Here is a 12736-nt window from a genome sequence, read left to right on the forward strand (position 1 = left end):
CACCGTCGCTTTTATAGAAATAATCAATCAGCAGCCAACAAAGACTTTCACTGTACCCGAAGAAATAAAGTTTGAAGGGAAGCCTTATAAAATGCTCCCAGAAGGTTTCCTCCTGCTGTCAGCAAAGCCAGCTGTAAAATGTGTAAAAATGCAGCGCGAGTGTCGGCAGGTAAATCAAGCCGTCACTCTGGGCTCTGGGAGGCTGCCAGGTGTGAGCGCGTGGCTGCGAATGTGAAGCAGGACGCGCTAATGAAAAGAGCTCCTGCGGTGCTCAATCAAGCCTTCAGGATAAAAAGCAAACAAAGCTACCTGAAAGTCGCAGCTCCCATCCGGTAGAGTGCTTCATCACAGGCTGACGGCGTCTTCGTCACAGAAAACACAGACGACCTAAAGAACGAGGGGAGCCGGCGAGCCTCCGCTGCAGTTCACCTGACGACCACCAGATGGAAACACTGAGCGTTCGTTATCGCATCAGTGGTCACGATCACGTCTTCTTCTCTGAGCGTGAACGCAGCACCGACATACGAATCATCACCCTCAAACACAAACTCGAGTTAAATACTCGAGTCTGCGTCTCCTGATGGACGTCAGTCCAGTCTTGTCTCTGTCTGAGCTCTGTGTTTGGTCTCCTCCAGCTCCTGAGGGACACCCAGTAGGCTACTGTATGTACTAACGTATTAAAAATACATCCAAAAATACGTAAAATGAAAGCATAAAATAATGTTAAAGACGCAATAAACACATACAACACTACTGTAATATTTCTTACAAATATACATGAAAATACAGAAATACTGCTTAAATAGATAAAATATGATATTAAAAACATCTACAATGCTGAAAATAAATGCATGTGGTAAGAATATACACTAAATACTTCAAATCTAAATCTGAAGTGTTAGTCGTGTTGCTGGCAGCTGTCACTTTAAATCTGTCACCACAGATTTAAAACAGGAGCGTTGCAGCATTTCCGCTGACTCAGCTCCTGCCGGCCCTGATGGTTAACAACGTTTTTTTCTTGATTTTTCACCATTATGAACAACGTTTTCTGGTACTTGACAAAAGCTCCTTGTGGTTTCTTGATCGATCTGAGCGACCGTAAACAACGTAAACCATCAGCGTTTGTCAAAGTGTTTCCGACGCAGAAAACCACTTCCTGCCCTCCATCTGCAGCTCGTACAGCAAGAGTGACGTGACGTCATGTGCAGACGACCTGTAGATAAATCTGTGCGTAGACACATCCTGACCTACATGAACTGTGAAATAAACACAAACAGTACACAGTCTGTGTACAAGTACACACATAAACACACATGGAAGTGTGACACACAGGCAGCGTGTGTGTATGTAAGTATTGATTACTGCAGCATTAATCTGCCTGTGTGTGTGTGTGTGTGTGTGTGTGTGTGTGTGTGTGTGTGTGTGTGTGTGTGCAGACTGATGACTCATTATTTCGGAAGGCTTTGATGTTCTATCTGAACCTGACGAGACGAACAATAAACTCTTTCTCTTTCATCTCTTCTCCTTCATCCCTCCATCTTTTCTCCTTTCCTCCTCCTCCTCCTGCTCTCATCCCTCCATCCTTTTGTCCTCTCTCAAATGCACTCTTCCTCTTTCTTTCTTCTCCTCCTCCTCTTCCTTCTTGTATCTCACCTCCTTCACCTCCTCCATCCTCCTGTTTTCTCACCTGTGAACCACCTCTTTCTCATTAGGTTCAATCTTCGTCTCTGTCTCTCCTTTCCTTTCTTCTTGTCTCTCACCTCCTCCTCCCTCTGCCCTCCTCCTCCTCCTCCTCCTCCTCCTCCTCCTCCTCCTCCTCTTTCAGGTGGAGTTCACCGTTTGATTGAACCGTTGTTTGTCGTAGTACTCAGCAGCACCATCTGTACACAGAATACTCTAAAACTACACCTGTTTCATCCTTGAAGACTCATTTCTGATCGCTCCTTCTGTCCTCCTTTGTCCTCCAGGTGTCCGTCGTCTTCCGGAGATGGACCAGCGCGCCGGTGCTAATGTCCACTACACCCTGCTGATCGCCTGCGTGCTGGTGGCCTTCTTCCTGGGCGCCATCTTGTCGGGCTTCCTGGTGTCGTGTTACTGCAGCCGCAGCGCCGCTCAGCGGGCGAGGAGGCTGGGAAAAGACCCCGAGGCGTCGCTGCCTCACGCCTTATCGCTGCGATCCCTCGCCAAGCTGAACGGACTGCTGGACGGACAGCCGAAGGTGGGTGGACGCATGGAGAAGTGATCTCTGACGGGGTGACGGAGGAGCTGCTGCTTATTTGAACAACCGCCTACGATAAACACTCGCTGAGAAGCAGCAAATATTTACTTTAATGAAAAACAGGAAGGAGTTTTAGCAAAAGTGAAGTTGGCAGATTGAATATTTGATGAACTCAGTCTCACTTTGTCTCAGCTGAGACGACAGAGACGCTAACAGGTGTCACAGGTGAAGACAACGAGGCAGCGTGACGGCAAAGTTTGACGCTTTCTGCTTATTGGTTCAATCTTTAGGTTCATCATGAAAAGGACTTGGAAGAGTTGAATCAGCTGTCTGATCACAGTGGGTCATTTCCACCTGCAGCATTGCATTGTGGGACTGATAGCTGTCAACGCTGAGCAGGTTTCAGCGACTCCTCATCCATTTTGTTTGTTTTAATGAACAGGAAACAGTCTGTAAACAAAGCTCAGCATAAACACGCAGCCACACAAAGCAGATACAAAAATAAAATGAAAGATTCAATTTAAAGTGAGAAAATTTAGTAACAAATGGTGGAAATACGATCTTTCCTCACGACTGATGACTGACCAAAGCCTCAGTCTGTGGTTAGCGAGGAGGAGGAGGAGGAGGAGGAGGAGCAGCAGACGAAAACAAACCATCTATTCATGACAAGAACTAAATCTTTTAATGAGCACCAGCACAGAAACACAAGAGCAACATCTTTATATTTAATTATGAGTTTGTTAAGTTTCTGTGGTGAGCCAATGACAGGCCGCCACGGCGTCACACGGCCGGGCTTTCCTAATCGAGATGACGTCAAGCTGAAGGTGCTTTCATCTGAGTATCTGAAGGCAAAGGTGTAGAGCTGGAGGACAACGCCAATCAGGTTCCTCGTGTCATTAGAGAGCTCCGCCCATAGTGACGCTCTTGCAGACGTTCGGTCTCCCGGGTTTTCAGCAGACTCGTCAGGTTTCGTCGAACGAGCCGAGAAGCTGCGACATAATCAGCAGAATGTGGAGCAGCAGTGTGAATATTCAGCGTTAACAGCAGTCCTCTGAATGTGCTGCTGGTGTCCCGCTGACCTTTGACCCCTGTGGTGAATTTATACGAGTTGTACTGGTGGTATGATCCTGAAACTCCTCACAGCTCAGGTTATTTTGTGGTTTTATTGATTCTTCTTCTCTGAATTTATCGTCAGGCGGAGAAAGCAAAGACAAACGACCGGTGCTCTTATTCCTCCTCTTCTTCTGCTTTGTCTGCCTTCAGGAGGACAAACTGGACATGTCCACCCCAAAGATGTACAGCTCCTTTATCCCCAACGGCCGGTCGGAGCCTCACCTTCACACCCCCGGACACCAGGGCCTGCCGCTGGGAGACCCCGAGCTCAGCCTGTCCCAGGTAGGACAGCTCAGCAGCGTTCGAGGCCGCCTGCTGTTTCATTCTTTGGGTTAACATCAAAGAGACGCTGAGTGTCCTCTGTCCTCTGAGTTTCATCAAGACAGAGACAACATTTAAGCTTCAGCAGTCCCAAACATCAGTGGAGTTTTCCTTTGAAATCAACAGGGTCTCAAAAAGACGTGGAATGCTTTGATTTCTGTTATAATCCAGAGTTTCACTCACTTCATATCAGCTTTGAGATTAAATATGATTCAGGGTATTTTAAAGGGATAGTTCAGGTCAACCTGCAGAGGTACAGACAGGAGTTAGCATAGAAGCTAAGCTACATATACTGTAGACTGAGCAGGCAGAAAGAACCATTTTATCCACCTGGAAAATCAACCACAAACACTCAGGGTCCTGGTCCAGACCACCACCAAAGAAACCAGAGGGACAGCTCGAGCTCAGCTGCAGTCAAACATCAGGTGATACTGAACACCTGCAAATAACAAACAGCTGAAGAAATGCAGCTTCTACAGAAGGCCGTACATTTCGTTGTTACGGTCGAAATCACTTTTATTTTCAAGTATTTGTCGTCTCCTCTGCAAACTGCTGAAAGTCCGACGCAGCACACAGCGTGAGGTCAGGTGTGCGAAGGAAAGCAGAAGTTCTACAGCTGAGAAAACGTAGAGCCGTCGTTAGCTAACTGATGAGCAACATTACCATGAAGGTCACGACCAAAAGAATTCCACATCTGGAAATCAAAGTAAAAAACGTTACAAATCCGTTCAGTTCAGAAACTTCAGAGGATTTAGTGCCATCTAGTGGTGAGGCTGCAGAACCGAATACACCTCGTCTCACCCCTCATTTGGAGAAAGTACGATGGCCACTGAAGACATCGAAGTGTCTCTGTGGAGTCAGTGTTCAGTTTGTCCTCTCTGGGCTACTGTAGGAACATGGTGGACTATCAGGAAGCTTTTTCTAAGCTAACAAAAACACAACAATTCTTATGTTCAGGTGATTAAACACTAATGAAACACAACTATGAATATTATATATCATTCCTGCCAAGAGATTCTACACACTGTTCCTTTAATTGGGAAATATATCAATAATTATTGACATGTATTTGAACATTTCTTTTCGTTTCGATTCTTAAATGTGAGGACTTGTTGTGTTTCTGTTTCATCTCACTGTTCATTGAGAATCTTTGGGTTTTGGGCTGTTGGTCACACAAAAAAGGACACTTGAATTTGTCCTGTTTGTCTCTGAATTTCCTGAATTGATCTGTCCAGCTAGCAGATGGAGGGCTGCTGCAGTTCGTCTTCCTCAGTAATTAGAAATATGGTGGCGAGACCTGAAAGTGACCAATCACAAAGCTCAAACGTGACCTGCAGCTTTCCTCACAATTAGCACCTGGAGATGCTAATCCGAGTCGTTTAATATGATGACCTCTTTGACTTGAAATACCTGAAAACCTTTGGTCTAACCTCTGTACAGTCTCTGTCTCAGGGTGATGGAGAGCTGTCCGGCCTGCCCACGCCTGACTCCACCCCGGAGCTTCCCATCAAGAACATGAAGGCCCTGAGGCACCGTCAGTACGAGAAGAACCAGAACTGCAACAACGCCAAGGACAACAACCCCCAGTCTGGGCCCAGCTGCTCTGGATCCAGTCTGGGCTTCATGGCGGTTGTTGGGAACTCTTTGACCCAGCAGGTGTTTCCCTTCTCTCATCACCACAGCAACAGCTTCAGCAACGGAGCGGCCCACGGAGCGGGCGCTTCGTCGACTTCGCTGCACCTCCCTGAGGAGAGGAAGATCTCAAACGATGAGCGAGCGGTGGCAGCAGCAGCAGCAGCAGGAGGAGGCGGAGGCGGAGGCGGAGGCGGAGGCGGAGGCGGAGGAGTCCCCCATCACCACCACTCCCAGCAGTCCCTTCCCCAAACAGTGGTGGACGTGTCGGCGCTGGACGAGCTGCTCAAACACATCCACGAGGTCAGCGCGTCGGGGACCGGAGGCATCAAGGTCCTCACCTCCACCTCCTCGTCCTCCCTGTTCCCAGGGTCCTCCTCATCTTCCTCTGGAGGACATAATCATCATCACCACCACCATCATAATCACCACGGCCAAACCCGCACCCACCACTACAACCATAGCCATCACCATAGCAACCACCATAACAACAACAGCAGCGGCGGCGGCGGCGGTCACCATCACCAGCAGCAAATCCCTGAGACGGAATCCACTTCGTATTACAGCACCTCCACGCTGCCGAGGGATGGCCTCCCCAAGCGCCTGGACGTACCTACTCAAAACTCCACCTCATCCTCCGCCACGTCCTCTTCTTCCTCCTCCTCCTCGTCCAACAACCCCACCTCCTCCACCTCCATCCCTTCTTCCTCCTCCTCCTCCTCCTCAACCCCGCTCCAGCAGCAGGTGATTCCGGAGAGACCCGGAGGAAGCGGCGTCTCAGTGGCACGCCACCATTCCCAGCGCCACTCCCTCATCAAGATGGGCAGCGGGGGCGGCGCCGTGCCACGCCACCACAGCTTCAACCAACGGGGGGTGCAACACACACACTTTCTAGCCAGGATGAACACCAACAGCAGCAGCAACGGCCCCCCAGGCGCCAACGGCGCAGCTAACGTGAACACAAACACCAGCAGCGAGAGCCAGCGGCCGTCGATCGCCAGCTCGTGCTTGACGCGGCAGCACAGCTACAGCGAAGGGCCACATGTGCAACGAGCGGCGATCGTCAGGAGGACGGCATCGCTGAAACCCCAAGTCCCGCCAAAACCACTGTTCCTTCCAAACACAGCGACATCGCCAGCGGCAGAGGCGGGAAAATACGACTACTGAGACTATAGGAGGAAGTGCGCCGTTCCAACATGGCTGCTGCTGTCCTCAAGCACCCGAAATGTCTGCAGGGCTTGTGAGAACTGACAGTGAGAGCACTGATGGGACCAAAAGACACAAAAGAGACTTCAGAGCTTTTTGTCTCCATCACTCCTCATCGCAGCCCTTCAGTCGTGGTTATTTTGCTGCTGCTTCGCACGCAGAGCAGACCCTGAAAAGAGCCATGCAGACAGAAACTCCGAGGATCGGCAAACAAACAAGATCTCTGACTCATTTCTCCGGGCGGGCGGGGCTGCCGGTGGCGCCTCTCCCCTCACGACAGATCAAAACCGGCTCAGACGAGACTGAGAAACATTCCACAACCAGGCGAAAGATGTGAATGATTCAAAGGAGTCCCAAAGGCTCGAGGTGGCCTGAAAAGTCCTTGATTAAAGCAGTTTTCTTACGAGCGCTTTGATCTAACGTCCCTGGTCGTTGCACCTTGGCACAAGGCCTGGATTGCATTTGCAAAGATTCAGAAAGCTGCAGATCTGAACTCGGTCTGAGGCCGCTGGGAGTCTTTCTGCAGGACTCTGAGTCAAACGATGGCATTTCTCTCCACAGGAAAAATCAAATAATGTCAGAGACGCCCAGAGGCTAATTCCTCTCCTCTGGAAGTCTGCGTCCCTCTGAACGGGGTCCGGAGAATGGAACCGAGAGAGGCTTCACTCCAACAAACTATAATGAGGTTTTTGTTAAGATGACGGGACGTCGAAGAGATTTTTCTACACCAACACATCAGCAGCACTTTGAGGAAAGTGAGGAGAAAGAGGCGTGTGAAATGTGAAAATCCAGAGCTCTCTTTCCCCCCGACAGTAAATACAAACCAGACCAAGGCTTTTTATACCATATTGGTATCTGAAAAACAAGCAAAGCATTAATGGAGCAGCGGCTGTGTTTTGTACGGAGCCCAGCAGGCGTTCGACCGAGGATTTCTGTTCAATTATTCCCTCAAATTACAAATTCATGCACTCAATGCACTTAATACTCCTTCAATTCAGTAATTTGTATGTTCAAATTCTTTAATTGATTCTCTTGAATTAATAATTGCCCTCAAGTGACTCAATGTGCCTCCTCCTTTCTCCCTCTTGCATCCGTCTGAATCAATGAAAAGCCGTAAAGCCTCAGAGCTGCTCGTTTTTCTGAACCGGCATCTGTAAAATATGTTTAGATGGGTGTCAAAGAAGTGAAGCTGTAATGTTAATTTCAGGGTATTCATTAAGAAATTTGAGGGATCAAAGATGTTTCCTCGTCTCCTGCTGAGCTCTCTGGTTGGTCAGCAGGTGCAGAGGCAGCGCACAGGTAGAATCAAGGTACCTCGACTGCAGTGGTTCCCAAAGTCGCTGGTTTCTGTTGTTTTTACTGCACATTTTACCAAATTTTCATTAATTTCACTTTGATATTGTAACTTCAAACAAAGACGAGAAAAAATAAGCAATAAACATGGAAGTTATCATGGAGGCTAAGGTCACGAGCCTGGAGCTAAAAACGACTGGACGACCTCCAAACAGGCATGTTCGACTTCAGATTCATGTTCACTCATGTTCAGCAGTGTTATTTGTTGTGTTAAAATAAATTCTACTAATAAACGATGTTGTGGTCTAAAACTGTTCGGGAACCGCTGCGCTGGTGGCGTCTAACCCTGCACGGAGGTCTGGTCTCATTCGTCCGAGTTTTAGATGTGGAGGGACTGTCTCTTCAGCGTCTCCGTGGACAAAGAGAACCAGACGCGTCTGCACGGCTGGACGCCACAGCGGAACAGTAAGAACATGTTGTACGTTTACTTTCGTGGTAATTTGGGTGATTGTGGGTTTTTGAGCCGCTTGCAGTCGCTGCTGCAGAGTTTTCAGTGCGAGCGAGTCTGGCTGCAGTCTGTGGGAGTGTTTCTTCACAGATGGTCTAAAAATACTCAGCTGTGAAGAAATCTGCTGCTTCCTGTTTAACTTTACCTCCCAACGCTGGTCAGCGGTCAACAACACTTTCCATTCGGTGGCTGCTGCTTCTGTGCGGGCACTCAGCCTGAAGCTGACAAAAGAGGAACCAAACAAGTGCAAAGGTCAAAGGTTAACAGTACCATACACAGGCAGCAGTGGAGACGAGCGACACAACCAGCAGCAGGAGAAGAAACCTGCAGATAAAACGACGAGCTGCACGGAAACGAGAGACGATGGGAAATGATTCCGAAATGTCTGGAAGATCAACGCGAATCTATAACGAGCCGCACTTTATATCACTGCTGACCACGTTCCAAAACATACGATTCAGGTTTCAATGAAAGACAGTCGACCAGATGAGGCGGGTGATAAAAAGACAAGACAGACGTCCAGCAGTCAGAAAACGTCTGTCCTGTCTCACAACACCAGTGAACGGCAGCAAACGTTCAAGGAGCCCTTATGGTGAGTTCAGGGAGGCTCCGACATCTGAGAATGCACACACAGCTTTGACTGAATGAACAGAAAGAATAGAGCAGGACAGTTTGAATGTGATGATGTGAGACCTGAAGGTGGAGGCTGAGCAGCACTTGGACCCTCACCGACCTCCTGCTCACGACGGGATGCTGACGCTCACACTGAACATCGAACGTGGTTTTTTCTGCACAATGAAAAACGGTAAAAGGGAAACATCTTATTTTTAGACCAACAGCCACATCAAGCAAAGCCCTGCACAGCTGCAAAGGCTGCCAACACGCCGCACACTTCAAAAGTACAGGCTGTCTCGTACGGTCGGACTGTTAGCGCCACATTCAGCCTTCTCACGCTGTGCGGCGTTCAGCACACACTGACTCCAGAGTGAAGATGATGGAGCACTATTTGATGCACCTTCTCTGGAAGGAAGGTAATCAGTCTGCAGCCTGATGGTCTGCAGAAATGTCAAGAAAAGACTTTGATTTGACAAAAAGAAGGAAAAAATCAAGGTGTACTCACCTGCTGCTGTCAGAGCTTTCAGCCTGATGTCCACTGTCAGTAGTCCTCGTCTCTATGGCAACTCTGCCGAATCCATCTGCTGAGGAAGACCATGAGATGTGGTCAAAAGCCTGAGGAGCAGCTAGTAAGTGCAGCGAGGTTTAAAACCGTTTCCAAAGTCTGAACTTTCACTCTTTGTTTAATGACATTAAAACACCTTCAACCAATGAGGAAGCTGTGAGTCATGTGACCAAACAGGTTTATCCTGAATTATCCAAACAGAAAAATGAGTTTCAGGCCACAGAAATCAGCAGACGGCAGTCAGTTGGTGTCGTGTTTGAAAGCAGACAGACATCAGCAGACTTCTTCCCGGCCGGACTCAAACTCCCGGCGCAGATTAAGCAACAAGGAAGCGGCAGTGATGCTGCAGCAGCGTCAGCCGGAGACGGCCGAGCAGCCTCTGCACCAAATGATGCAACTCTGAGTCCGACGGCGCTGGGGGGGTGGGTGGGTGGGGGGGGGGGGCGCGTCAGGCTTTTCCTGACCAAACTGAGTGTTTTGTTCAGATTTAATAAGGGAGGAAAAAGCAGCAGTCTGATATTGATTCCTGCTCCACGTTAAGAGGGATCCGTGTCCCGGTTTGTGTTTGAAGAGGTTACATCATCCTCATCATCCTCGACCTGAATCTCTCTCGACTGGAGCTGTTTGATAGTTAGAAGAGATCAGTGTTGCTCTGGTCACCGGGAAGAAGCTGCCTGCACGAATCAAAGTCGAAATTAACGGCTCGCGTTCACACGAGGGCGGCAAACCTGACCTGCTCAGCAGGTTTGATGGTTTCTCAAAGAAACAGCGTTTGAATTGTGGGTCCGAGCAGCGCGGCAGTCACCTCCCATCAGTCTGCTCTTCCTCTGCTGGTTTTACCACGTTAAACATACGCTGCATGTCCTGAACGTCACCGCTGAGCAGCTCTGAGGTTAGACGCCAGTCCTTCACGATGGAAACAAAGGTGAACTCTGACCTCTGAAGGGAAATCGATGGCTGTCATGAGAGAAAGCAGCTGCTGATTGGACGTTCAGTACTGAAACGAGTCAGCTGACGGAAAATCAACCATCATGATTGATTGATTGACGGTTTGATTTTCCTGTAAACTGAAAATCTTTGGACTGAAGAAGCGTTTCACCTGGGAACAGGTGACGACAGATTTCTGACATTTCATTGGCTGAACGATTCAGTGACTTATGGGAAAACAAAAAGGAATGCAGGTACAGATAATCGATGAATGATGGTGAACCATCAAATCATGCTCTGTGCTGTAAGGCGGGGAAACACCAAAAACTGGCGCCGTTGGTCGAACCTGTCACCCTGCAGAAATGTTCTTCCTTCAGGCCGATTTCAGGCAGCGTTCAGGTACGACTGCTGTCTTTGTTCCACATTTAAGAATCTCTGCTTCTTTTGTCAGATTTCAGCCACAGTATGACGCCGTCATCAGAAACTCAGGTATCCAGTCAAAATACTCAGCTCTGAAAACGGTCAGCGGCGATGTGAAGGGAAGGCAACTTCGACTTGAATGGCTCAAGAAAAAAACGGACCTGTATGGTCCTTGAAATGGTTCCATAAGCCCTCCCAGCACAACCAGTTAGAGATAAGAACGAGCGTCTCTACAGTGAACGTGTCGGTCGTCCTGTTTGACAGTGAAATGTCAGCGTGGTCCGGTTTCATGAGGAAAACGAGACCATCTGCATCCATTCATACTCTAAAAAGACAAACGAGGGTCAGGAGCCTCCATCTGTTTCAGACGGAAACTGTCTGAAGGCCTGAAAGTCGTCTCTGATGGCACAAACTCGCCGGCTCGTTTCTGAAGGCTTCCTATGACGCTGCTCCTGTAACCTTCAGAATACATTTGTTTGCTCATTTCGTGGTTCTCTGTTCCCGTCCTCTAAACGTGCTCTCTGGGATTCAGCTGGAGAACAAAGACGCTGTCACACGCCGATGACGGACTCACAGCGCCACCCGGTGGGCCTCGCCAGAACGACAATGTATTAAAACATGTTATGTTGAACTTACTGCTATTAATGAACAGTGTGGATGACGGTGTAAATAAAGGCTACTGTGGAATATTACCAGAGCTGACTGGCTTCTGTGGACTCTTATTTTGAAGGTGTGAGTAAAAACAGAGTAAAGAGCAGCAGAGTCATACTCACGTTGGTCCTTCTTGAGATGGAGTCCGGTCGAAGGCTCCAGGATATGGTGATGCAGTCGGTGTCAGCAGATCATGGAGCCTGAAGGATTTCAAAGAGTCCAGGATGTTTTTTGGGATCCACGAGCGTCAGAGTTGTTTCAGGATTCCTGAACGGGACTGAAACCCCTTCCAAGACTCCTGGAGATGCTCAGTCTTAAAACTGTTTCAGAGGTTTGTTTCAGAGATCTTCAGGACATTTAAATCTGCGTAAAGGGAACACTGATGGTGCTATGGGAGTCTCTGACAAAACATTAGTCTTTGGGTGGGTTCAAGGGCTCCTGAAGGGGGTCTGCAGGACGCTTTGGGAGTCCCAGGTGATTTAAAGAAATTTCAAGGGAACGGTAGTTCTTGATGGACGTCCAAATGTCCTTGAGAAAGTATTAAAGTGTCCTCAATGTGTGTTATCTCTTGTTTCAGGACTCCTGGTTTAAGGTTCAGACTGCTGAGAACAATGTGTCTGCATATTTCAGCGTCTGAGCGCACAGATTTAATCATGAACAAGAGTTTTACGCATCTGTCCTCAGGAGGCCTTAAAGCGTCTCTGGGATCCTTATGGGCGTCCCAAGAGTTTCAGGAGACGAGTACTTCCTGAAGTGGATCCTTCAGCCCTGAGAGGCAAAAACAAGTCTGGAGATCCATCTCCTCAGTCTGATCAAACCGTCTCTCGTGGGCAGGAAGGTTTTATCAGGATAATGTTCAGTTTGTGTTTTCATCTTTTGGAGGGTGATTTTTTTTAAGTTTGCTGTTATGAGATTTACTTTGGCTCCCATGTGCACCACACATGGGAGCCAAAGTAAATTTGCCTTTAAATAACCACATTTTTTTAATATCCACACCAAATGTAGGCAGCGTTGGAGCTGATGCAACAAACAAACAGCATGGAGCGAGTGAGAGTTAGCACCAAAACAAACAGCTCATTTCTTTTTAAACACACACGGCATCGCCGCTCAAGCTGCCGGTGCACTCCAGCCGAACGTGGGCGCGTGACATCCGCCCACCGCTCCCACACAAAACCAGCATCTAACAAGCTTATGCATCTCACACACACGCCGCCAGCATCAGCGATACGTGCATATTAATGACCAAATGAGCCACAACATGCACAGC

General features: G+C 48.5%; 1 protein-coding gene across 3 annotated transcripts in view; it reads left to right on the forward strand.

The window, feature by feature from the left end:
• Positions 1-8076, forward strand: part of LOC139345712 (semaphorin-6D-like) — a 49454-nt gene extending 41378 nt beyond the window's left edge. For 2 of the 3 annotated variants that reach the window (XM_070984503.1, XM_070984505.1), the window contains exons 19-21: positions 1968-2218; positions 3482-3613; positions 5093-8076. In XM_070984503.1, coding sequence (XP_070840604.1) covers positions 1968-2218; positions 3482-3613; positions 5093-6451 — 1742 coding nt within the window. In that variant the 3' untranslated portion in view covers positions 6452-8076. The remainder of the gene's footprint in view (positions 1-1967; positions 2219-3481; positions 3614-5092) is intronic. The other variant, XM_070984504.1, reaches the window with a different exon arrangement.
• Positions 8077-12736: the final 4660 nt, after the last annotated feature.

The sequence above is a fragment of the Chaetodon trifascialis genome, chromosome 17 (genome assembly GCF_039877785.1).
Source record: "Chaetodon trifascialis isolate fChaTrf1 chromosome 17, fChaTrf1.hap1, whole genome shotgun sequence".
Lineage (NCBI taxonomy): Eukaryota > Metazoa > Chordata > Actinopteri > Chaetodontiformes > Chaetodontidae > Chaetodon > Chaetodon trifascialis.